The sequence below is a fragment of the Chrysoperla carnea genome, chromosome 2 (genome assembly GCF_905475395.1).
Source record: "Chrysoperla carnea chromosome 2, inChrCarn1.1, whole genome shotgun sequence".
NCBI lineage: Eukaryota > Metazoa > Arthropoda > Insecta > Neuroptera > Chrysopidae > Chrysoperla > Chrysoperla carnea.
In genome coordinates this window covers 45,637,009-45,662,147 of record NC_058338.1, presented here as the reverse complement: position 1 = coordinate 45,662,147, position 25,139 = coordinate 45,637,009, and the positions used below count along the sequence as shown (strand labels likewise).

The following is a 25,139-nucleotide window of genomic DNA, read 5'->3' as shown; positions in this document are numbered from 1 at the left end:
GCCTTTAGAAATTCATGTAAAACATTTACGGAATTACGTTCAGGTACACAGCAATATTTACTCAAAGCCAACTTAAATTATTTAATCGCAGGTAATCAATATAAATAGCATATAATTACCAATAAAAATATGGCGAAACATTATATCTATACTAGCTGGGAACTACCCGCTTTGCTGGGCAACATCCCCACTTGCACCCCTCCCTCCACATTTCCTTGCGTTGGATAACAGTTTTGTAATGTACACGTCATGCTCTTTTATTTGATACCCCACTTAGGTATATTTGTAAATATTCGATATTTCCTTCCCACTTTCTCGCTACACCTTTCTACCCTCCGAAGGTTAAAAAAATTTCTAAATGTAATTTAAAACATTCTGACCAAGTTTTGAACTATTAAAAGCCATAATTGAAAAATTTGAATTTTTTATTCATGAACACCCCCGCAACCCCCCTTGTGGGTGGAATTTCGTAAAATCCGTTCTTAGCTGACCTCTACTTGGCAAAAGGAATATTCCTGCCAAATTTCAAGTCTCTAGGTCTTATAGTTCCAGAGATATCGTGATGAGTGACTATCTATATCTATAGAAAGTCTCCTATATATTTATAGATAACATTTTATGTCTATAAATTGGCATATAAAAAGATTCCAATTGAAATCGACAGATAGAGTCTTCCTTAGCAGGACTGTCCAATAAAATCCTGCCACCAAAATGGTATGAAAATCTCAACAAGAAAATGACCTCAGTTTTTTATTCAAATATATGATTAAATATAACGATAAAATCTTAATACCCTAAAGCCTATAATTAGGCTTTAAACTTTATTTCAAAAAACAAAATAATTTACTTACGTGTTACCTTCTTATTGCGTGACACGAAAATGACAAAGTATAACAACTATCAGCACAAAGATGTCCACATTTGAGTCCGCAACACCGGAAAACCTTCCAATTTCTAATAAAATGTTCAATAGTTTTCTATCTATACATAATGTAAAAATAGTGAAGCATCTGTGATTATAAATTAAAATTAATTAATTAATTAATAAGAAATTAAAATTTGATGAATTAAAACCAAATATAAACTCAGCAAAGTGTGTGAAAATATGAAAAAAATATTATAATAAAACGATAGTCATATTTTTTTTTAAATTAAAATTTTTAACCCCCTGAAAAATCAATGTGTTTAAAAGCACAGAATCCGAATCGATAAAAACTTCTTGATTTATTGATCCTTATTTCACACCCATTCCGTTTTATAATATTGGGGGTCTAAACAGCAAAAATTATAATCTCGGTACCATTTAGATCACTTTTAGATACCACGTATTATGTATGTCGAATTGGTTTTTAAAACTTTTAAAATTACTATACTTTAATGGAAAATTTGTTTGTTTTTTTTTTTTGGAATATCCACATATTTTGAAACGCATTTTTAAATAGAAAATTTTGTCTAAAAAGAATTTTTCAAACCCCATCACACAGTATTTGTAACACGCATTTGTAAGCTTTGAAAATTATGCAGATCAATTCTAAAGATATCAGAAAAAGCATATGCTGATATTTACCAAAAGATAAATATTCCTTGTCATTGAAGTTAGACTGATGCCCTCTGTAGCTGCCACCATCGCTTTAACGATATTTAACAACCTTCAAAAAGCTTCATACAATATTTTAAAAAAAGTATCCTGGAATTTTCCAATTAAGATCTTGCTATACTGACCCAATATTCTTGCCAATCAGAATATATGTATATATTATACAGAAAATACGTATATAGTAAATTTCATATATGTAACAAGTTAAGCTTAATATATCATATAACTCAGAGACAACATACAATTCAGCTATTCTATGATATGTTTGAGTTTGTATCATATGTACGGTATATGTCTTAATTGTTTTGGTAGAAGAATATCTTGCAGTTGTTCATTTTTCTTTTGATACAATTAACTTAGTTATAGACTTTTTCTACTTCTATTTTCCTCAAAGTAGCGTAGGTAAGTATAACACTTTATTTCATTAGAATGAAGTGTTACATCAATCTGTAATCGCTGAAGTAGTTCTGTGATTTGCCATTACTATGACAGAGCAGTTCACTCCCATTTCCTATAAGACGCTAGGTTATGAATATTAAATGTTCCTTTTAAACTCTTTTCAAATCGTGTGAGATTAGCAGCAATCCACTCTATAATTTCGCTATCAGGAGTGCCAGAGTGGTTAATCTATCATATACTCGGAGATAATAGATCCCAATAATTTTCATTCATTCCCAACTTTTACAATTAATCTGCTTGAATATTTTCCTTGCCAATGTGAAGAAGCATTTAAAAGTTTACTGGCCTCTCTCGTTTCTGTACTTGGTAAAGCTTCCCCCACATTGTTAATGATCTAGTAGAGTGTTTTCAGACATCATTGAGATGTTTCTTACCTACTCAGTTTCCAGTTTTATTTAGTTCAGCTCTTATCTCGTTTAACCTTAGTGATGAGCCAGATCGCAAGAGCCAGACTAAAACAAAACTGTATTTGACTATCTTTGTTCTTAGTACCGAGTTTTTCATCTTTTTCTTACACTTTAGTCTTAATCTTGAAGGTCTTGCTTGATCTTTCTAATGTGTAAAAGCAATACTAGAGTACAATAACAAGTGTACAAAACAGTGATAGTCAATTATGGAAGAAGCAAGACTGATATATAAGATCAAGACTATAGTTCTTAGTGGGCTATTTAACCTTGAAAAAATTTCGAACTATAGCGCAACTCAACTATCCTTTAGTCACAGTGTTTGTAACAAGACTTCTGAGGAATGGTCTCCTATCAGCCGTATTGCCTTTGATCTACTAATATCCCCAAGTATTTTAGAACCGTACTGTACGTGAAATGAAATAGAATATTCAGTGAATTGGAAGCACAAATCATATCAAACAATATATAATAACGCCCAACAATGTAGTTTGGCTAATATACAAACCAAGTAAATTTGATCTGGTCATTCTATCATAAACCAAAACATATTGATGTTCTTCCAAAAATATATTATATTTTGTTAAAATATGTAACTTGGCTACCAGCATTGACCAAAGTAATTTTATAGGCAACATTTACTTGAGCATAGAATTTGTATTTGATTTTGTTAAATTTGAGACGTGGTGTACCTATGAGTTAATATTTGTTATTTTAAAAAATCTGTAATAATCGAACTTCGTTAAGCCGATAATCAATTTGATAGGAAATTTTAACAGTTGAATACGAAGCTTATATATTTCACTATGGCTATTTTTTGCTTTTTAGTCTCTTATAAAAGTATTTCTTCTATATTAAAAATTTTTATTCACATTGTTCTGGAAATTGAAGGTATTAATTTTAGAAGTCAAATACTTGATGAATTTAATTTTATAGCTACTTTTAGTTTTTTCTGTATGAATTAATTGTAGTATTAGTTTAAATAAGACATACTTCTGATTTAGTAGTCAACCCAATATATGCAAACATTACGTTTGGTTTGATCAGGATATTTATTAGGACATAACATAAAAATTGCATTATACCTGCTGATTTTAAATTTTCTCTGTTAGTTTTAACTCCTGATAACTTTCACAACTCATTTTTTTAAATGATAAAAAATAAAATTTTGACAATAAGTACAAATTGACGGTTATAAAAATATTATTGCATTTTATCAAAATTCATACCAAGCTGAATCGATTAAAAGAGTTTTAGTTTCCTAGGTAATATACATGTCGGATTTTGGTATCTTTTTTTGTTGCACTTTTTCTGGTTTTACCTCCGAACCAGCAAACAAATCAGAATAATAACGTGCGATAAGGAGCATAGTTCCAATAGTTCCAAAAATAACTACTATAATTTAGTGCAAAAAAAAATTATTTGCTATGTGTACTTTATAAATTTATGTTTCATGTATTAAAATAAAAATATATCACCAGTTAGTTACAAATGGTTTAAACTTCGTTGATTTTAGATAACAGAAAGTATATGAGACACAGCTTGAGAAAACTGTTTCTCATATCTGGAGAATTTTCATCTGGTATACAGATAATAGTATTATACAATATGTAACAGTACAAACTGAATAAGACCAGTTTAGATAAGTAACCCATCGTGAGTGGGTTAGAAAAAGCTTCACGGAAAGCCATTTTTCTATCTAATATTCTTTGACCGAGATCCAATCCTCATAAGATTAGTAGTACATTGTCCTTTGAAACAAACTAAACAAGTATCAGATATTTAAACTACGTAAAATTTTGTTTAATAGTTCCTTCATTCTGAAACGTATTAAAAGTTGTGCGGCGTTTTTCAGGTTTGTGTTCTTTATTTGTTTCTATTGTTACAGCGAGCAGTTCAATTTCGAAACTTTTTTAAATCTTTAAATTGCTATTTTTTTACTTAAATTATTGAAGTCTGCTTAAGTTTCTGTTGGAATTTCATTAATATATATGTGTAGCATCCAGATCGGAATACCAACCCATTTTTCAGGCTAAATACCGATTTATAATATTATAGGTTCGCATTTTCTACTCTAAAACAATTACACGTTGCTACTATTAGACACTTTATACATAGCATGTTATAGCACAATAAAAGATGTTAAATAAAGGGAAAAATCGGCTAATAAAGGGAAAATGAAAGAAACCGGTCATATTTTGCTAAAACGTCATGGAATGTATTTTTTAGATGTCAAATATCATTAGTAAGGCATGAGTTAGTGGCGAAAATGTTTCTCTTTGTGTTCATAAATTTTTAATCTAATGAAACGATCAGTGTTAAAGTTCACTTAAAAAATTAGTAAATATGCAACTTGTCTGACGTAAAGGTTAAGTGTTTGTGAAATAAACGAAAACTATTACACATGTATAACGTGTACGTAATTCAAGTTGCCTATTTATTAATTTTGTAAGTCAACTTTAACATTAACCGTTTCATTTAATTAACAATTCATTGTCTATTAACAAATAGAAACATTTCCATCACTAACTCATGCCTTTCTAATGATATTTTATATCTAAGAAACACATTCCATGGGGTTTTTTGTCCCCCTATTAGCTTGGTTGGTTATGGCGTAACCAATTCCGTTCGCGGTATGCTTAGGGTAGCGGGTTCGATTCCTGTCGTTGCAACAAAATTAATTTAATTAATTTAATGGTATATGCATGAAGGAGGTGCACTCGGCCTCTGAAATTGAGGACCTGAAATGAAATTATCAGCTGAAAGGTGGTAAAACACATATATGATATCATAATGGGCTCTAAGTGTGTCCTTAGTTTACAGCCAATATAACCTAACCTAACCTAACCATGGGGTTTTAGCAAAATGCAAGCAGTGTCTTTCATTTTTCTTTATTTGTAACATCTTTAACTGTACTATTATAAAATGTAACTAACATATATTACACCACTGATACTAGTAGTATCACCACTGACTCTACCACCCCCCCCCCACCTCATCTATCTCACCAATAACATAAAACGGACGTGCTTATGTGTGCAATTCGGTAAGAATGACATTCCACATCATGGCTTTGTCATCCATCTTAGTTTTCATTTACTCTCTCATATTCTCTCCAGAAAACCACCCTCGACTCGAACTCTTTACTAGTTAGACTAGCTGTTGTATAGCTTACATTAAATTTATATCAAATACAACAATGTATAAAGGAAAACTCTTATAGAGCTATCCATCTACGTATTGTCTTTTTAACTAAGGTTTTTAGGGTACTGACAGAAACACATAAATCACGTCATATATATCTTCAGACGAAGAACAGCCAACCATATTTTCTCATATTGTTTCATTAAAATATTTCGGAAACATATAACTTACAACGAGCTTTGATTCTTTGTTAGTTGATTTCAAAATTTTATCAGGACAATTACTCAAATTAAAATGAATTTTATTATTAACTAGAGTGATACCCACCCACTTCGCTGGGTTTAAAAGTAAAGATTGATAAAAATTGCTCTCGCTGATCCCCTTTCTATAACACTCGAAAAAATGGAAAGGATTGTTTTACACAGGTAAAATATATGTATGGCTTTCTATTTTTTTAAATGTATAATAGTCGTAATTATTCATTGAGTATCATATCAGAAAAGATGGCCGTGAAATATTTTACAGAAATCTATAATTTATGGTAATGTCAAATTACATTAATTTTTAAAAAATATATTTATTTTTTTTTATTAAAATATCTTTATAAATTATATCTATCTCATGTGTTATTCTGAAGTATGAGCTATATTGCCCTACAGTTTCATTAAAAATCATTCGCTAGTTTTAGCGTGAAAGTGTAACAAAGAAACAAACAAACAAACATGTTTACTTTCGCATTTATATATATAGAGATAAAGATAGATTTGATGGCTTAAATGCATATCATTTATTTCTACAGCTTCATTTCAAAACATTAAAATCATTAATATTTCGAGAATGAAAATAAAACAGGGTATATTAACGAAGATACGGAGATCTGCCATTTGTTTGAATCTGATAAAATTGAAATATTTAAAAATGAAAACAAAATCTGTAATAACTTACCTTCTTACGGAATACTATAGGGAATATTCATGAAATTTAAAATTGGTTCAAATATTTTTTTCCGTAACTTTATTGGCTGGATATTTGAACTAAACCATTATTTTAGTAATTAGTATATTTTTAATTACTTAAAATTATATTAATAAAAATACAAATTCAGTGAATGAAATTAAAATTTCTAAAACGGACGTGACGTCATAGTATGTGGCTTGTCAGATTTTTTAACATACTGTATGGTATTAATTACTTATATTTTGTATGGTATTACCATGGATATACACTATAATTACTACATCCGTGGATATTACACCTGTAGTAAACAGACATTGACCTGTCACAAATTAACAGCTCACATATTAAAAGAGAGCGCCAAAAGAACTGCGTTTAAACATTACACTTAATTACAACATTTTTAAACAGTATTTATATTTTTAACTATGTTATAACGGTGTAAACAATGAATTAAAAATAATAAAAGAATACATGAACATCCCTCAAAAGAAAAAAGCAAGTCCATTAGTTATCATAACGACTTTAACAGTCAGGACTAAAAATATAGACCGGCTCAAATCTTCTCAATAATGGATCCCGACTGTTATAGTCGCTATGTAAACTTCTGGACTTGTGTTTTTATTTTCAGTTTATATTTAACACAGTCTGGCTTTTTGATTTTTCATTACTTCCATATCTTCTGTAGCACTCGCAAGGTTAATACAAATCGATTGACGTGAGAATCATCAAAATCGGCCCGCGCGTTTGGTCTCTAGTATGCCAATGCCACACAGAAACACACACACATACATATATATATATTGCGCAGTCGGGTAAAAATTCGTATACCAGGATTCGCTCTATTCGAATTTCTGATCTTTCCTTTTCAAAAATCATAAATGGATTTCATTTTCGCAAACTGAATCATTTTTTCTTATTATCTAAATATCGCTATTTAGAGTATTAAATGTAAAAATATTTATCGAAAAATTTCTATTTTTTTCTTATTTCCATTAAAGGTAGGGTGATTTATTAAATTTCGAAATAACTAAAAAGTTAGATATACTGATTTATCCTACAAATTCCAATAAAAATAATTACTAAAAAAGTATAATAAACATTAATAAAATTGAAAATGTATGTAACAATGATGAACTATAATGATTTGGAGAACACAGTTTCAATAGTAATAATAAAATGATACAAGAATTGTAATCTTTTAATAATAATGGCACCTGACATAACTGTTTCCAGATGTTTTGTGTTAATGTGTATATAAATATATGTAATTTCTAGGCTCAAATCAGAGAGTGGAATACCATGAAAGAAATAGTTGAAATATAATTGTCATTGACAAACGGAATGGGGACTTAAATTGTTTTTTATAAAAAAACAAGGGCTTACAATATATGTGTAATGCAATTATTTGTAATTTAAGTGAAATGATAAAACCTATTGGGAAAATCACTAATAACATCAACCATTCAATATGATAGTCATAAGTAGGCTTTATCTTAGAATAAAACAAGGGAAAACAAACAATTGACTGAGTTAATTGTTGAAACACTATGTATAGACGGTTTTAATTGCGCAATCGATTTTTTTTTACGTCATGCAAGTAGAGAAGCAGACACTCTTACACACAAAGAAATAAGAGTATCTTTCTTCTCTATATAAGATCTTTCTTCATTATAAAAATTAATTATCGCGCTCACGGGTAAACAATAATGTTGACGAAAAAAGGAACATTTTTTATAATAGTTATATTTAAACTTTTGTTTTATCTCTAACGGTTTACATGATTGGTCCTACGGACCCAAGACTTGTACCATGTTGCTCATTTACGAATTCGAATAAGACAAAAATAATTTCAACCCTAAATCTACCCTGCTCTTATATCCCTTAAATGGATGGAGACACTTGTTTTTTTCTTTTCTATGCCATTGCTTATATGTTTAGTTTCTTTTAATAAGTTTTTTTTAAATTTGTTTTCATTCATTCCAACTGAAAATTATCAAAAACTTTCAAAATATGTCGTTTTTTGGGATTCCTCCATAAGAGCCAATGTATTTTATATCGATTTTCCATTGTTTTTAGTCCCAAGTTTTTATCCCATGCATATATGTAATATGCAAGGTATACTAAGTTTTTATATCATGCATATTTGTAATATGCAAGGTATACTAAGTTTATTATGCCATGCATATATGTAATATGCAAGGAATACTAAGTTTAGTCCCAAGTTTGTAACGCTTAAAAATATTGATGCTTAGCAAAAAAGGTTGGTAAAGGTGTTCATAAAATCACCTAATTAGTCCATTTCCGATTGTCTGTCTGTCTGTCGTCTGTCGTCTGTCTGTCCGTCTGTCATCACGATTACTCAAACCCGAAAAAATGGGGAAACTTAATTGAAAAATTCCATTACATTCTCTTTAATAGCTAATAAAGCGTGTTAAAAATAAACTTCATATAAAGAACAATAATAATTTTACCAAACCCTGGCACTGTCTTCATCATATACACTTGTATCTCTATGTAGTAATAATATAATATGTAATATTAAACGTGAAGATCATTGCCGTAGGCTTAGCTTGCCCCTATGACCGAGGCTGGAATGTGGTCTCGCAACTTTACATAATATATTATATACTTTATATATCATCATCTCTCATGTAAAAACCTGGACCTTCATCAGGGTGGGTCGCCACACATCTCTAACAGTATATATACCATGTGGATGTGATATATAATGGTTTTTTATTTTAGCTTTAACACTTTTACGCATAAATAATTATACACAAATTTAATTTAATTAAAAAGTATTAGCTTTAATTTAATTTATGTTATTCGTTGTGTGTTTAAACAAGCGTTGCTTTTCGTTTAGGCGAGAAAAAACCACTTTCTAATTTTTGGTATATTCGAAATAATACAATTATGAAACCATTACGCCTTGCTACTTTTAAATAACTTTCAAAAGGAACAATAATTATCAAGTCGAAATGTATTTTTTTATTACCCAGTTATATATGAAATATATATATGCTAATTTTAGTCCCAACGCTTAGAAATATTGATGCCATTAACAAAATTTGGTATAGGTGTTAAAATCAGCTAATTAGTTCATTCACCTTTGTCAAACTTTTCTTCGATCGTACTGATATAACTGCATTGAATGCACTAACAAGATGAACATTTGAATAAATATTTGCAAAATTCCACCCGGTAGGAACTATAGTCCTTTCGTTCCTTGATGCATTATAAATGTAGCGCTTACTTAGAAGTCAAATACTTTTTTGATTCTTTAAAGAATTGAATTTTATAGCTACTTTTTGTTTTTACTGTATGAATTAGTTTAAAAAAGACATACTTCTGATTTGGCAGTCATCCAAATATGTGCGTATATTACGTTTGTTTTGATCAGGATTTTTATTATAAACATAACATAAAAATTTCCTTGTACTTACTTTTAATTATCTCTGTTATCTTTAACTTCTGATTGATGAACACAACACAATTTTTTTAAATGATAAAACATAAAATTTTGACAAAAAATACAAATTGGCATATTATAAAAATATTTTTCCTTTTTCTCAAGATTCATAGCAAGCTGAATCGATTAAAAAAGTATTAGTTTCCTAGGTAATCTACATGAAAATGTCGCTTTTTTTTGCACTTTTTTTGGTTTTACCTTCCAGCCAGCAAATAAATCAAAACGGTAACGTGCGATAAGGAACATCGTTCCAATAAAAATTGACCTAGGCTGCAGACCGTAATAAAGGCTTGAGGATTTTTATCTTGCCGCTAATATATTTGCATCAGTAAGTCATAGTCTGTAGGGTACCTACCCATCACATGTAATGTTATAATAATAACACTTAAAAAGTTTTAACTGATATGTTTAATGACTCATAGAGTATTAAAGAACTAAAGCTGGCATGATTGATTATTTATCGTAGGAAATTGGATTTACAAGATTGGCCTTTTATTTAAACTGCTGATATCTGTCGGCCCTAAAAAGATCGTCCATATCCTCATTGTATCATTTTCCTGCAATTTTTTGTTAGTGTTAAATATACAAAAAATACGTAGACAATAAAAAAATATTAATTTTGTTCTTTTTAATTATTTTCAGCTAGTGACCTTGACTCAATTCGAGCACTTTTTAACGAGAAAGAAAAAGAATTAAGTGTAGCTGTTGCCAAAGTAGATGAATTAACACGTCAACTCGAAGATTTACGACGAGGTCGAGCATCCGAACCACCTTCAGCAGCGGCCTTAGAACTGGAAAAACTCCGTAGGGAATTAATGGTAAATATTGTCTACATTATCTTTTTTAACAATATTTCATAAAAATCAATCAATCAAAATATAATTTTGCTTGTATATAGGATGTAACAAAATTATCGATAAATATTTAACGCCCTAGGCGAATAAAAATGATGTTGTTTAATATAAAAAAGAGAAAACTGAACACTTCACTAAAAGCGTTTAGATTTGGTTTTCGACCACTAGATCAGAAAATATGTGTGGTAGCAAATTTTGTCAAAAGCAAAAACTTAGCAACATAATAAAATGCCATAACCAATTAAAATTGACTAGAAGTTTGGTATGGGTAACAAAAGCTGTTTTTGCCAAAAAAAAAGGGTAAAATACTATTATTATTTACTCATCAAAGTGATAAATGCATTCTAAGCTAAGCCAACGCTAATGAAACTGAAAAGAGAACTTATTGTTACTAGCTACCACAACCTATTTATTTAAGCAGAAACGCAACAAAAATGGCATAAGTAATAAGGACCACCCATCAAAAAAGATCAAGAAACAAGCAATATAATCATAATGTTGATTTCGATGTGAACTTACTTTTTACATTTAATTTGACTAATTTTTAAGCTTCTAATTTTGACCAATTTAGCGTAATTTTATATTTTTGCAATTTTTGCATAGCAATATAGCCTAATTAATTTGTTCATCCTGTATTCAAGTAATAAATAATGCTTTTCATTTTTGACATGCACACATACGCAATTTTCTTCAATTTATAAGTAATTTATTGGAAAATTTACTAGTTATAAGTGCCTAATCAATTTCACGCTTGATGTATTCAAAGTTTTAACCTAACGGTATTGCACTTTTGAGAACTCATCTTTTAAAATTGAAAGAATAGTACATTATCGATTCCTTATAAAATTTTAAGAGACGGGTTCTTCTGAAATGACCATCATCATATTTCCTTACACCTCACTATATATTACAAGCTTATTATTTCTATCAAAGACAAAGGGAATATACAAAAAAAAAAAGAAATTGTATACACAACCATATTTCATATTTTTGTGCGTCGGATCGCCATTTTTAAATTCGGATTCTTGCTGTTTTTTATTTGTAAATTAATTTATTCTTTAGATTGAAACAAAGATTGAATTAAACGTATTCTTTTTCTAATATATCTTTATCCCGTTTTAAAGATGGCGAATTATTGGACATCTTTCATTAAGGTTAGACATTATTATAATATACCATATGTATGCATCACATGACATAAAAGTGCAATAATGCCCATATTGATGTAATCTATCGATACATTGAATCTGAGTTATAAAATTGTGGTTTTGAAATAATGTTTCAATACGATAAGCTCTTTGACAACCTTTACTATTTCGAGGAGTACTACCTTAGATAGAGAAAACGTGTACCTACATCCTTGTTTCACATTTGAGCAAAATCAATTTTTATTTTCCCTTAGTCAAAAAAATAATTCAAATAAAACATCTGTCAATGAAGCTTTTTTACTTCCTTGTTCAAAATAAATGATATCTGTTTTAGAAAATTTGAGAATAAATTTTCTATAATTTTCTGTGATTCAATATTTTTTTTTACATAATGTAAAAGGCCCAATGTATTTTCTTCAATTCTTCAATGTGGCTACAGCAACGGGACTACATATCTCTGGGTAAAATTGTCAACAAAAAAAAATAGCCGTGAATAAGGGCCTCTGGGAAAAACATTTCCGACCAAGTTTTTCTAAAAACCAACTCCTATTGAATATGAGTATTTTATGACAAAAACTCACAAATCCGACAAATTTAACAATTCAGAAAATGTTAGCCTAATGAACTTGAGTTGAATACACATTTTTCCCATTTCTTACCAGTATTTTTTGTGATGTTTTTATAGAAATCCCGACATCTTGACCACAGTTTAAGTACCAATATTTCGATGTATGTAATTCTTAATAGATATTAATCTCTTTTTGCCGTTTTAGTAAATACTACCTATAATTACAAATAAATAGTATATTTTTTATATATATATTCTCTAAAATTCACCAAATTCATCTATTACAATTAAATAAACCATAGAAGGAGAAGATGTCCTATAACGATCCCCCTAAGAAACTATTTAAGACATGTATAACGTCGATATATTTTTGGTTTCTTAATTCAAGTGTTGCAATATTGGCATACCAATTTCTTTTGATTTGTTCAAATTTTTAGAAATATTCAATATTTCACAAAATAGATCGTTTCACTGACCTATTTGAATGAATAGGTGAGTAAAATCATCCCATTGTTTTTTTTAACAAACAGTTCACATAAAATATTAATTGTTCTTTTACGTTACATCAAAGATTAGTACGAAAACAAAAATCATTGGTAAAATAATCTTTATCGAAAAATTCAAAACCCGTCACATGATGGGGGATCATTTTACCTATTATAATTTTACACACAAAATAGGCATTATTTTAAGGCATATAAAGAGGATCATAACGTAATACCGTAACGACTTATTTGAATAAGGCCATAAAAACTGACCTTAAAATTTATTATACGCCTATCAAAATGTTTTATATTACTATTAAAGGCGAAAAATAACACATAAAAAGAAATTTTACGTTGAAATTTGTCTTACCATATAGATCATAAGCAGTTTCTAAAATTAATATTTTTGCTACGAAACACAAAATAGCTTATACATCGCCATAAGTTTCTGTTGAACGATTAATTTGATCACGTTGAAACCATCTATCGATAAATATACTAGATGGCTTTAATGGTTCACTTAAAACAACGAGGGATCATTTTACCTTGAGAGATCATTATAGAGCACTTTTCCCTACGTGTACATTTTACAAACATTAAAATTACTACAACAAACATAAAAAACAGTATTCTTAACAAATTTAAAACAAAAATTACTACAATTATTTATGGGCATTATTCACTTGTTTTCACATTTAAATTTTCATGAAATGTTGGTGAAGTCCTAGCGTGTATTTTTTGTGTTTTTCTGCATGTATCTATTTCTGCATTTCAGGAACTATATTATCATCTTTGGTAACAGCATTTTCTTAAGTATAAGATTAAAAAATTATATTTTTTTAATTGGTTATAGTTTAAGAGCCGATTCTAGTTAATTGGTCAAATATATAGGGCGTTCCAAAAGTGTCTGGGTAGTGTAAGGTAGATTAAAAATTGAATTTGTACCACCTATGTTATAAAAAAAATTTGTACCATAATCGGCTCTGCTACCATTCCATTATATAGAAGTAAAATTAATGAAACGAAATTAATTTGATAATTTTAATTTGATTAATTACAGTATAGAAATAAATTAAATGAACAACAGAATGCGAGATTAAATCAACAGCGTGAAGCATTAACACAACGACAAGAAGAAATGACGAATATAGATAAACGAATATCTGAATTACAAGACCGACTACATCGAAAACGTATTCTTAATCAACAACTTGCTAATCAAATCACTGCTGCTTCAAATAAATCATCACAACTGCCCAATCAGTGAGTATAAGTAAAATTTATTTTCATTTTTTTATTGAAAACGAAAAACTAACGAAGTTTAAGTATCTACACCATCAATACAATATTTTCATTTAATTTAATTTGATTTTATTAAATAATATATTTTTATTTTCTTCGAGATAGTAAGGAAATATTTTTTCTTCTCCCATCTAATTTAATACATACAATAAAAGGAACATTTTCTTCTTTTTATACCATGTATATGAAATATACCAAGGTATACTAAGTTTAGTCCCAAGTTTGTAATGCTTAAAAATATTGGTGCTACAAATAAAATTTTGTTATAGATGTGCATAGAATCACCTAATTAATCTATTTTCGGTTGTCTGTCCGTCTGTCTGTCCGTAAGCACGATAACTCAAAAACGAAAAGGGATATCAAGCTGAAATTTTCATAGCATGCTTAGGACGTAAAAAGTGTAGTCGATTTCGTAAATGAGCAACATAAGTCAATTGGGTCTTGGGTCTGTAGGACCCATCTTTTAAACCATTAGAGATAGAGCAGAAGTTTAAATATAAAAAATGTTCCTTATCAAAAAATAAACAACTTTTGTTTGAAACATTTTTTGTAAACATCACTGTTTAATCACGAGGACACACATTAGATGCAAATTTTATACTATGTATTAATATGGGATTATCAGCTACGTATGTGTGACATGTATAGATATGTGTTTAATATGATAGAGTAATCAACACTGTCTATACATGGTATTTCAACAATTAACTCAGTCAATTGTTTTTTTTCATCTGTTTTATACATATTATACCTTTTTTCATGTAATGAAAATATATTAGATTTTTTAACACTGTACTAAAAAGTGTATTTATTGACAACAGTTACAGAAATTTTCCATTCTCTGTAAGGCGTATTCAACTCCATGGCTTTGTAATAGTAATAAAATGAAAATAGCATGTAAAAATTATTCATGTTCTTAAAACAACTAAATGATTTCGCACAAAAGGAATGTAATAAAATACTGTTAATTATCCTAATAATTGTTCATAAGTCAACGTGATTCAGAATTCTAGTTTACGGTTGGTCCAGCAAAAATTATGACACAAATCAACCCGATTTTCTAAACAAAAATCACAACTCTATGACATTGCATATTGTCTAAATCGATTCATATTTTGACAAATAAGTGCTTTGATATACATACTTGGTTTTTTAATGAATACCAACCAATTACAGGCAATACACATTTCAAAAGTGCATGATTTTTTTTATAGGAAATCTGTTTAATATCGTGAAAAACCTCCGTTTATTTGATATATAGGTACGTCTAGAACGGAGGCCACCCCCATCATTATTTGTTAATCTTTATTTATTTAACTACACCCATATTTAAAATTACATTTATGATGTGAGTGGAATCGGTTACTTAGTTCTTATCCAAGCGACAACAATGTGATCAATTCTACCTCCCCAATTAATTATAATTGTTCACACTACCGCTGCCTGGATTCGAACACTTAAATTAATTCTATGTAGACAAACGGTCAAAGTCTCATGAATTAGACCGCTCGGCCACTTAGGCTCTATCTCAAGGTAATAATAATTGGGACGACTAAGTCCGACATTCAACAGATATTTGATATCAACCAATCTTCCAGGATAGAATCTTTTTTCTTCGAGATTCATTAACAGTCGAAATGAATCTGTACCCGCTCGAAACACAATCTTACATCGGGTTGATAGTCTTCGGATCCAAGACTCAAAGGAGGCTTTTTTTCATTATTAATCCGAAGATTATTAGCCCACTTAAGATAAAGAAATTTTTATATAAAACACCGTTTTAAGAATAATTCCACACATTTCACAAGTACAAATTATATTAAAGTTTAAAGCTTACTTATAAACTCAAAATTATAAAGAAATTAAAATTAGCAAACAGACAATTTCTTAAATGAGTCAAATTGAATTTTTAGAAATCTTATAACCTTTTTTAAAATAGATAACAAATATTATATTTAAAAAAATTAATAATCAATATAGAGCAAGCTTTTAGAATAATCATATCAGCCTGTTTGAAAACTGTTCTCCTTATATTTTATAAAAGTCCTTTTGAATTAGATCATTTCCAACAAATAATGATTCTTGACATTAAAATTCCCAAATGAGATGTTACTAAAATTTATTTATAAGTAACATATATTTTATTATAACAATTATTTCACCATGAACCAAATCTAAATTTAAAATAATTTCAAATATATAGGCCAACATATAATGTAGGTAATGATATTGATAATACTTTTATAAACAGCAAAAATAAATTTGACATAATTATTTTGATTATCAGTATTACCTATTATTGATTGTTGTAATAATAAGAACAAAAATATTTATTATATTCTGTTTAAAATTACATCCACCAACAAATAAATAATTTTAATTAAATTAAATTAAATTTTATCTAATTATTAATTTTTGTTTTTATTTTTGTGTGTACCTATATAGAATAACAAATCATGGAATGTTAAATACTCAATTAATCAACAATAATCCACATAATGTATTAAAAAAACAACAGTCAAGAGGAAATATTGCTGCTATTGAACCATATAATCATATACCATCATCCAATACAAATACCAATACAAACGATCATCATTTTAATGATAAATTATTACAAAAGAATTATTTTATACCTGTTATATCAAATCAAGTAAGTAATTCTTTTTCATTATCATCGATACTTTTAATTATTAAAATTGTAAATGGATTTGACTTAAAATCAATTTCAAGGATTTTAATAAAACTTATTCAAATAACTCATATAACTATTATAACTCATTTATCCAGAAGTGCCCACATTTTATTCAAATATCAAGGATTTTAATAAAACTTATTTAAATAATAACTCATCATTCCAGAAGTGCCTGCATTTTATTCAAATTTTATTCAAATATTGATTTAAATACTCGGGTGTCTTTAATATCAGCTATTCTCAACGTGGTAACCCGTAACCGTTGATTAAATTAGTATTAGGAGAACATATTTTAAAAATAGTTCAATTTGAAATATATTTTCTAAATAATAAACTTCTATAAAAACTGTTCGCCTATTCAAAATTACAATTTTGTTACTCTTGGATTTTATTACAGCAGATTTGAGATTGCAAATCTCTTTAAAAGAAGTGGTACATTTTTGGACCATGAATCTATTTTTCGTCATTAGCCAGCACGATAAGTGAGGGGAAATAGAGGGTTAAATCATGGAATTTGATAAACGAATAATTGACTCGAAATAAAGTCAAATTAACAGAAAAGTTCGAAAAATCTCATTTTCCACAACGCACCCCCCCCCCGGAAAAACAAATTTTTTCGATTTTCCGGAGGGTTGCGATGTAGGTAATGAAGTTTTCTGTTAATTTGACATTATTTCGAGTCGATTGGTGAAAATCCCATTTGAATGTTTTTTCGCGCGCTCTCTTAACAATTAACAATCAAGCACTTAAAATGTAATTACTAATTAGGCGAAAAATTTTTGCGGGATGTTGTTGAGTAAGTTTTACGCTACAAATAAAAATTTCATACATATTAAAACTCTGATTTTTTAATATACTTTTTGAGGGATGAAAATCGTATAGAACGTGTTTTTTCAAATTTTTAGAATTTTTTTTTCGAAAACTGATGCAGGGTTTAGAGAAAAATGTCTAAGAACATTTTTGTTACTTACACTGTACTTTTACGTTCAAGAGCATTTTTTAAACGGGATCCTGCAAAAATTTTCCATACGAATATTATTCATGCTCAATTACGTATTTTGCCGGTTCTATTTTTTAATCTGATTTTTATCATCATGAAATAGTATCCGCTTGTTTTTACGTCAAATGGCTGTATAAACTAAAAAGCTAAAATTATCATACAAAATATAAGCGCATTTGTTTACACATCCAACCGACGTAATGACCACAGAGCAATATGGAGTCTATTGCGTCTAACGTTTTTGTCAAATTACGCGGAAAATTTTAAAATTTAAATGCATCTTTATGGGCACTTATCAAATGAATAAATATTTTGTGTTTTTTTTTAGTGGTTTATTAGCACTGTAGAATCTAATTGATACACTGTTCAAAAATAGGTGTAATATCCTATATTCTAAGTTGTCCACTACTATATTCATCCTTCCATCAACTGACCATAAATTTTCCGCTTTTCTCAAAAGGTTTTTTAACTACGCCCTATCCTATATAAACCTATATATACCTCTTTATTCACTTATATTTAATGAAATGAAACTAAAACTTCTTTTGTTTTTATAGCTAAAAAATACAAATTTAAACCAAAATGAAAATATCAACATGTACAAAAATCATAAAGATGAATATCACGAATTATTAAACAATACCAAAAAGAATAATACAAATCAACAATATCAACAACATTTACAACAACAATTACAACAGCAACAACAACAGCAGCAATTACAACAACAAGAGCAATCTGAACATCAACAATATATCAACAAAGGTGGCGAATTTAGTAACGATTACATAACAGAATTTAGTGCAACAAAATCAGATCCAAAATATCAAACACTACCATATAATACAAAATTCTCTGTAAATTTTCTACAAAAAAATAATCGTGATAATAATATTGAACAAGAAAATAAAGATAAACAACAACAACAACAACAACAACAGCAGCAGCAACAATCAACAATACAACAAGAATCAACAGATAATATTCAACAACAATTTAACAATAATATATTAAAATCACCTCCGCCGTCAACACTGAATACACTTAGTGGAGGATATCAGCAACATATGACTGTACATAGTACACCTTTGTCAACAATTAACAAAGGTTTAGCGGTGCCAGTCAATCAAAATGAACAATTAACGAATCAGCAACAAGAAAAGAATTATATCAAACAATTTAATGAACAACAAAAATTACGTAAGTGTTTTAAAATTATAATCTGCCAGCTTGGGGCAATCGCGTTATTTCCAATGGGTGTCTTCAAACATCCGTTTATTATTATTATTATTATTATTTTATTTAAGGTCGCTTTTTAACAACTAGGACCCGTTAATTTTCTGTTTAAAATTATCGTTTCCACATATCGTAATGCGAAATTAATTATTTCCTTTTAAAAATATTCTATGGATCAAAAGGAATCAGCTCAATATAAGAACTTCTTCCCTTCTCAAATCCCTTATCAAATCTGTTGAATACAATTGATAACGGAATTTCTGTCGTGTTTTTATCTTCAATCCCATCAAAATATACCCTAAGTATGAGATGATGTCTTACTTTTGTTTTAAATTTTTTCATTAAAAGTGACCCAACTTTAAGGCTGTTGTTTCGCTATGGGCATAGTGTCATAAAATTCTTATTTTTTTATAAGGATATTATATTACAATTACTTACCATAAATTTGAAGTCATTACCAAAAAAATTTTTGCCCTCATGGAATAAAATCTTGGCCAGGGCGTCATATATTTTGTAAACATTTCCTTTGTAAGAATGCACTATATTGATGATAAGCGAGTTTACACTCCGACTCGTACTTGACCGATTTTCAGGTGATTGTGGCTACTATTTTTGAGGGCTGTTGTTCTTAAATTACCTAATACAATTGATCCCAAATTTATCATTTAAAATTATTATTTCTTCTTTTTTTTTGTACTATGATAATTTATTTTTGTTGTTTTATTTCAGTTCAATCTAGCGAGCCTAATAATCATGTGCATCCACAACTAATCAGCACAAGTAGAGGTCAACCGGTAGGTGGCCCATCGTCAACTACATCCACATCAGCCACTTTATCAACTACGAATAGTCAAAGTTTAAGTAATAATCATATTCAGGTAAATATTGCAATTTTCGTTTGTTAAAATGAGTATATATAAAATAGGCTTTACAATAGGAATGCTAGATATAATTTATAAGAGGATAATAATCAATTTTGATTTCTTATTGCCAAGAAATCATCAAATAACGTCCCATCATCAACAGCTCCTTCTTTACTTCATGGACCAAATAAATTATCAACAATTTATCAAACATCATCAACTAAAATTCAACCAGTACAACCGCAAACAATACAATCAACAAATTTACAGCAACAGCAAGTAATGGGAACAACACAATCATCTTCATCGATAGCACCAACTAATAGTAGCAGTTCATCAACAATTCCACAATCTGATTTAGCTAACTACAATAACAATGATAAATCACCTAAACCAATTCTACCACCAAAACCTGCAATTAAACCACCTCCTAGACAAACACAACCAGCCGGTTCATCGTCTCCAACAACAGAATTAGATGTAAAAAATAAAGAACCTCCTCCTCCAATACCGACATCCGATATTCCACAAGATAATAATCCATCAACACCACCTATTCATACAATAATAAAACCAAATTATGATAACAAACCAATCAAAGCGAAACCATTGACAATTAAAAAGCAACCTCCTGGAGAACAACCAAAATTACGCGCGATACCTAAAGTGAATGGGGTTCATGTTACGATAAATCGACGAATTGAAATGCCACCTGCTTTCCTGTTTCCTGAAAATGAATCACCTCCATCCGATTTAATAAATTCACAAGATCGAAAACAATCATCGAATGAGATATCAAAAAGTAAGAGTCTCGACACTGTAGATCGGATTCAACAATCGGATGAAAAGAAACTGCAAACAACTGATTTAGATGACGAGAATAAGAAAAACATATCGAACAGTGATATCACTTCAGCATTGGATAAAATGATATCGATGAATATCAATACAGACAATGTAATACGTAGAGTAAATAAGGGTAATTTAAAACAAACGGGTAAAGTAAATTTATCACGACGAGTTAGTTTTGATCCACTTGCCTTATTATTGGATGCGAGCTTAGAAGGAGAATTAGAATTAGTGAAAAAGACAGCAACACAAGTACCAAATCCAAGCGCAGCTAATGATGAAGGTATTACAGCATTACATAATGCAATATGTGCGGGCCATTTAGAAATTGTACAATTTTTGGTTGAGTATGGTTGTGATGTGAATGCACAAGATAGTGATGGATGGACACCGTTACATTGTGCTGCAAGCTGTAATAATGTAGCAATGGTACGTTTTTTGGTTGAACATGGTGCATGTATTTTTGCTACCACATTATCAGATCATGAAACTGCAGCTGAAAAATGTGAAGAAGATGAGGAAGGTTTTGATGGATGTTCCGAATATTTGTACAGTAAGTATATTATTAGTTACCTACTATTTTTACTGCGAATTGGGGAGTAAATCTACAGTCACGAACATATTGCATTGCATAAATATACTTGTTAACATTACCCCTGTAAAAAGCTACGACCAAATTTTATAAAACTAACATAAGCTGATTCAAATTGTAAAATGATCCACCAAAAAAAAAATTAAATAAAAAGCATAGTAAATTCAACAATGGATGTATGTCGTCAAGGTTGGCCATGTTGTTTACTTTTGTCCACAATGATATGGTATCACAAGATAGAAAAATCGGAAAGGCCTTTGAAAGGAATGATCTCTGCAAAAGTAACATGAATGTTATAAATTAATTTGGTGGAAAGTGAAAAAGTAAAACGCATTTAATAAATATTAAAAATATTGTCAAGATTAGCCGTCATACTATTTAATAGGCAACGGCGGTAGTTCGCTTGTTCTGAAATAAACCGTGAAAATAAAAATTAAAAAAACAAACCAAAAATCACGTTATTACGTTTTAAAGAATCGAAAATTAATGAGCCAACCAATTTCACAATAATGACATAAAAAGAATTCACGATACCCTGGGTTCGTGCCAGCGACATGTGATTTAGATTCTCAGCAAAATGTCTATATGTTTATTTCAAGTTTATGCGAATGTTTATTTCAAGTCATTTTAATATTTTTTAGGTGTACAAGAAAAATTGGGAATATTATGTGGTGGAGCTGTATATGCCGTATTTGATTATACTGCTCAACAACCGGATGAACTAAGTTTTTCAGCAGGCGATCAACTTACAATCATTCGAAAAGGAGATGAAAATGAGCGTGAATGGTGGTGGGCTCGATTGGGTGATCAAGAGGGATATATTCCACGGAACTTGTTGGGGGTAAGATGAACAACTTTTTTAAATTTTATATCGAACGTATCACGACTCAAAATATGTGTTTTAATTATGAATCTATTCCTTCTTTTCTATTTGTATCTCACTTTTTGTAATTTATATACAAACATAAGAATTTAATCATTATTCCAAAAAAAAAAAATTTACAAACTAAATAGAACTATTGATAATGATTATATCGAAATCTTAATTTCTCTAGTTTTCAATTTGAATTCCAAATCTATTCGCTCCGTGCATGAGTTTTATTTCTGAGAGATACCGCAGTAGCGACATACTACTTTATTAATATAATTGTATCTACTATACCATTTACATTGAACAATTGAAAATTAGTCATATTATAAATAAAACGCATGATTTATTGTAAATTTTATAAGATAACAGTGCAGTCGATTTAGATATCCCACCACTTACCATGCTCCCTGTCAATAATTGCCTATTCGAAAACTATAGGCTAGATTGAAAAGGAACGAAAAGTCGCTACATACTTTCCATCAATCCGTCGTCAAATGGAACAATTATTAAAAATAAATAGACACATATTACGATACCACAACAAATTTTTTAATTAGACTTAGTAATAATTGAGATTTTAAATCGATTTTAAATCTCTACGCAAATTAAAGTCATAAAAACCACAAATTGAAATCAACATAATTCAACTAAATAATAAAATAATTAATAATTTTTCTTTTATTACAGCTCTATCCTAGAGTCACACCGAAGTCAACGAACGAATAGTAATAAAAAATTATTCTTATAAAAAATAAATTTGTATATGCTGTAAATGAAAATATTAGAAAAATAATATTGCTAACATGATTTACAAATATACAAATTTATTATTAAAAAAAAATTATTTTATATAAAAAAAAATTGTATAATTTTAGAAATCAATGAAAAAAAATACAGTAAATAAAAATTTAAACATTTTATGAACTGTATTTTATTTATTGTTGAAAGCATCACACATAACTGCACAATTATTTTTGCCAGTGCAAGTTAGATTGTATAATAACAGAAAATTGCTTTCAAAAAAAATTTTTTAATGAATTATGAAATACTCAGGAACTTTTAATTAATTAAACATTATATAAATATATATATATATAAAATATTGTACACAAATTCAAAATGTAAATGTATATCTAAATCCTTACTAATTAATATGAAAAAAATTATTATTATACAATTTAAAAAAAAATGTAAATTATGTAACTAGAAATATATAGTGCCTTTACAGAACAATATATAAAATATTAATTTAATTTATTCAATTTTTTTAAATATTTATTTATTTTAAACCTTTTCAAATCCTTTCACCTAATACTAATTCGATATAGTAAGAGAGCTAGTGAACCATTCGACTAATTAACCCGTTTTAAAACGCAACGGGTGAATTTAACCTTTCAAACTTAAAACTAAATAAACAGTTAATTTAACAGTAAATTTCCTCTTTGTTTTATACATAAGAGAGTCCATGAAAACTCTGGCCTTTTCTTAATTCATATATTATAAATGCCTAACGAGATGGCAACACTGTATACATATATATTATAGAAGGAACTCTCCTTTTTTTAATTTCAACACGATATCCCTTAGTTTTTGAACTATCGCGGTGACGGACGGACGGACAAATGAAATGAACTAAATACTTAGTTTCATGAACACCTATACCAAAATTTTGTTTGTAGCATCAATATTTCTAAGCATTGCAAACTTCTATAACAAATTAGCATTTATTTTAATATTAACATATTTAAAATTTTTTACTAGTTTGATGTAAGTTAAATGCAATTTCTAACCATTTTAGTTCGTTAAAAGTCAATAATAATCACAAATAAACACGACCTGCAGGTAATCAACACGATTTATAAGACCTAAATACTAAAATAAACTTAGTACATACCATAAAAAAATCAGAAAATAATATAAACACACCTAAAACGACCAAAACTCAATTACACTAATTAGTTAATAAACTGGGGCACAATAAAACGGCCTAAACACTTAAATAGTCACTACACAAATGGTCAAAAAAAAGTTAATAAACGCAATCAATTGAGAATACACGCAAAGAAACTTAACGAATTTTAACGACATGCAAAATTTGAAAGATATATTGTTTATTTATTTAAAAATATATAAAATATTGTTTCCCCAACAACTATCGAAATAGGTCAATTATTATTCAAACTAATAGATGGCCCTAACATATATAATCGTGTAGAGCAACCTGGAGTAAGGCACCTTCAGGGAACTAAAATAGTAAAAATTTAAGAGAAAATTTTACAGAAAGTTGCGCAAATTAAAATAGTACTTCAAAATCTAAAGCAAATAATAATGTTGTGTTATATTATTAAAAAATGACTGTTAAATAAAATGCGAATAAAGTGCATTTGTGAATGATAAAGCTATTTTAGAAATTAATTCTTTACACGCATATTTGCTTATATTCTTGATTATTATTTTGGTTTCCATTTACAGGTGTAATGCACCTGGTATTGATATTAGCGGAATTAAAATAAAAAATACAAATAAATTTTTGAAAATATTTATTTCATTAAAAATTTAGTAAAAACTTTATTTAATACAAAAATAAATAATATCTAAGGGGTGGGATTCTTATGACCTGTTCAAGGATAACTCATTTAATACAGT

At 28.8% G+C, this 25,139-nt stretch overlaps 1 protein-coding gene across 3 annotated transcripts in view; it reads left to right on the top strand.

The window, feature by feature from the left end:
• The window catches only part of LOC123293739 (apoptosis-stimulating of p53 protein 1-like), a 598,530-nt gene extending 575,273 nt beyond the window's left edge, over positions 1 to 23,257 (top strand). For all 3 annotated transcript variants that reach the window (XM_044874642.1, XM_044874641.1, XM_044874640.1), the window contains 8 exons: positions 10,673 to 10,848; positions 14,146 to 14,348; positions 16,833 to 17,040; positions 18,640 to 19,282; positions 20,048 to 20,196; positions 20,314 to 21,583; positions 22,264 to 22,463; positions 23,181 to 23,257. In XM_044874642.1, the coding sequence (XP_044730577.1) occupies positions 10,673 to 10,848; positions 14,146 to 14,348; positions 16,833 to 17,040; positions 18,640 to 19,282; positions 20,048 to 20,196; positions 20,314 to 21,583; positions 22,264 to 22,463; positions 23,181 to 23,219 (2,888 nt within the window). In that variant the 3' untranslated portion in view covers positions 23,220 to 23,257. The remainder of the gene's footprint in view (positions 1 to 10,672; positions 10,849 to 14,145; positions 14,349 to 16,832; positions 17,041 to 18,639; positions 19,283 to 20,047; positions 20,197 to 20,313; positions 21,584 to 22,263; positions 22,464 to 23,180) is intronic.
• Positions 23,258 to 25,139: the final 1,882 nt, after the last annotated feature.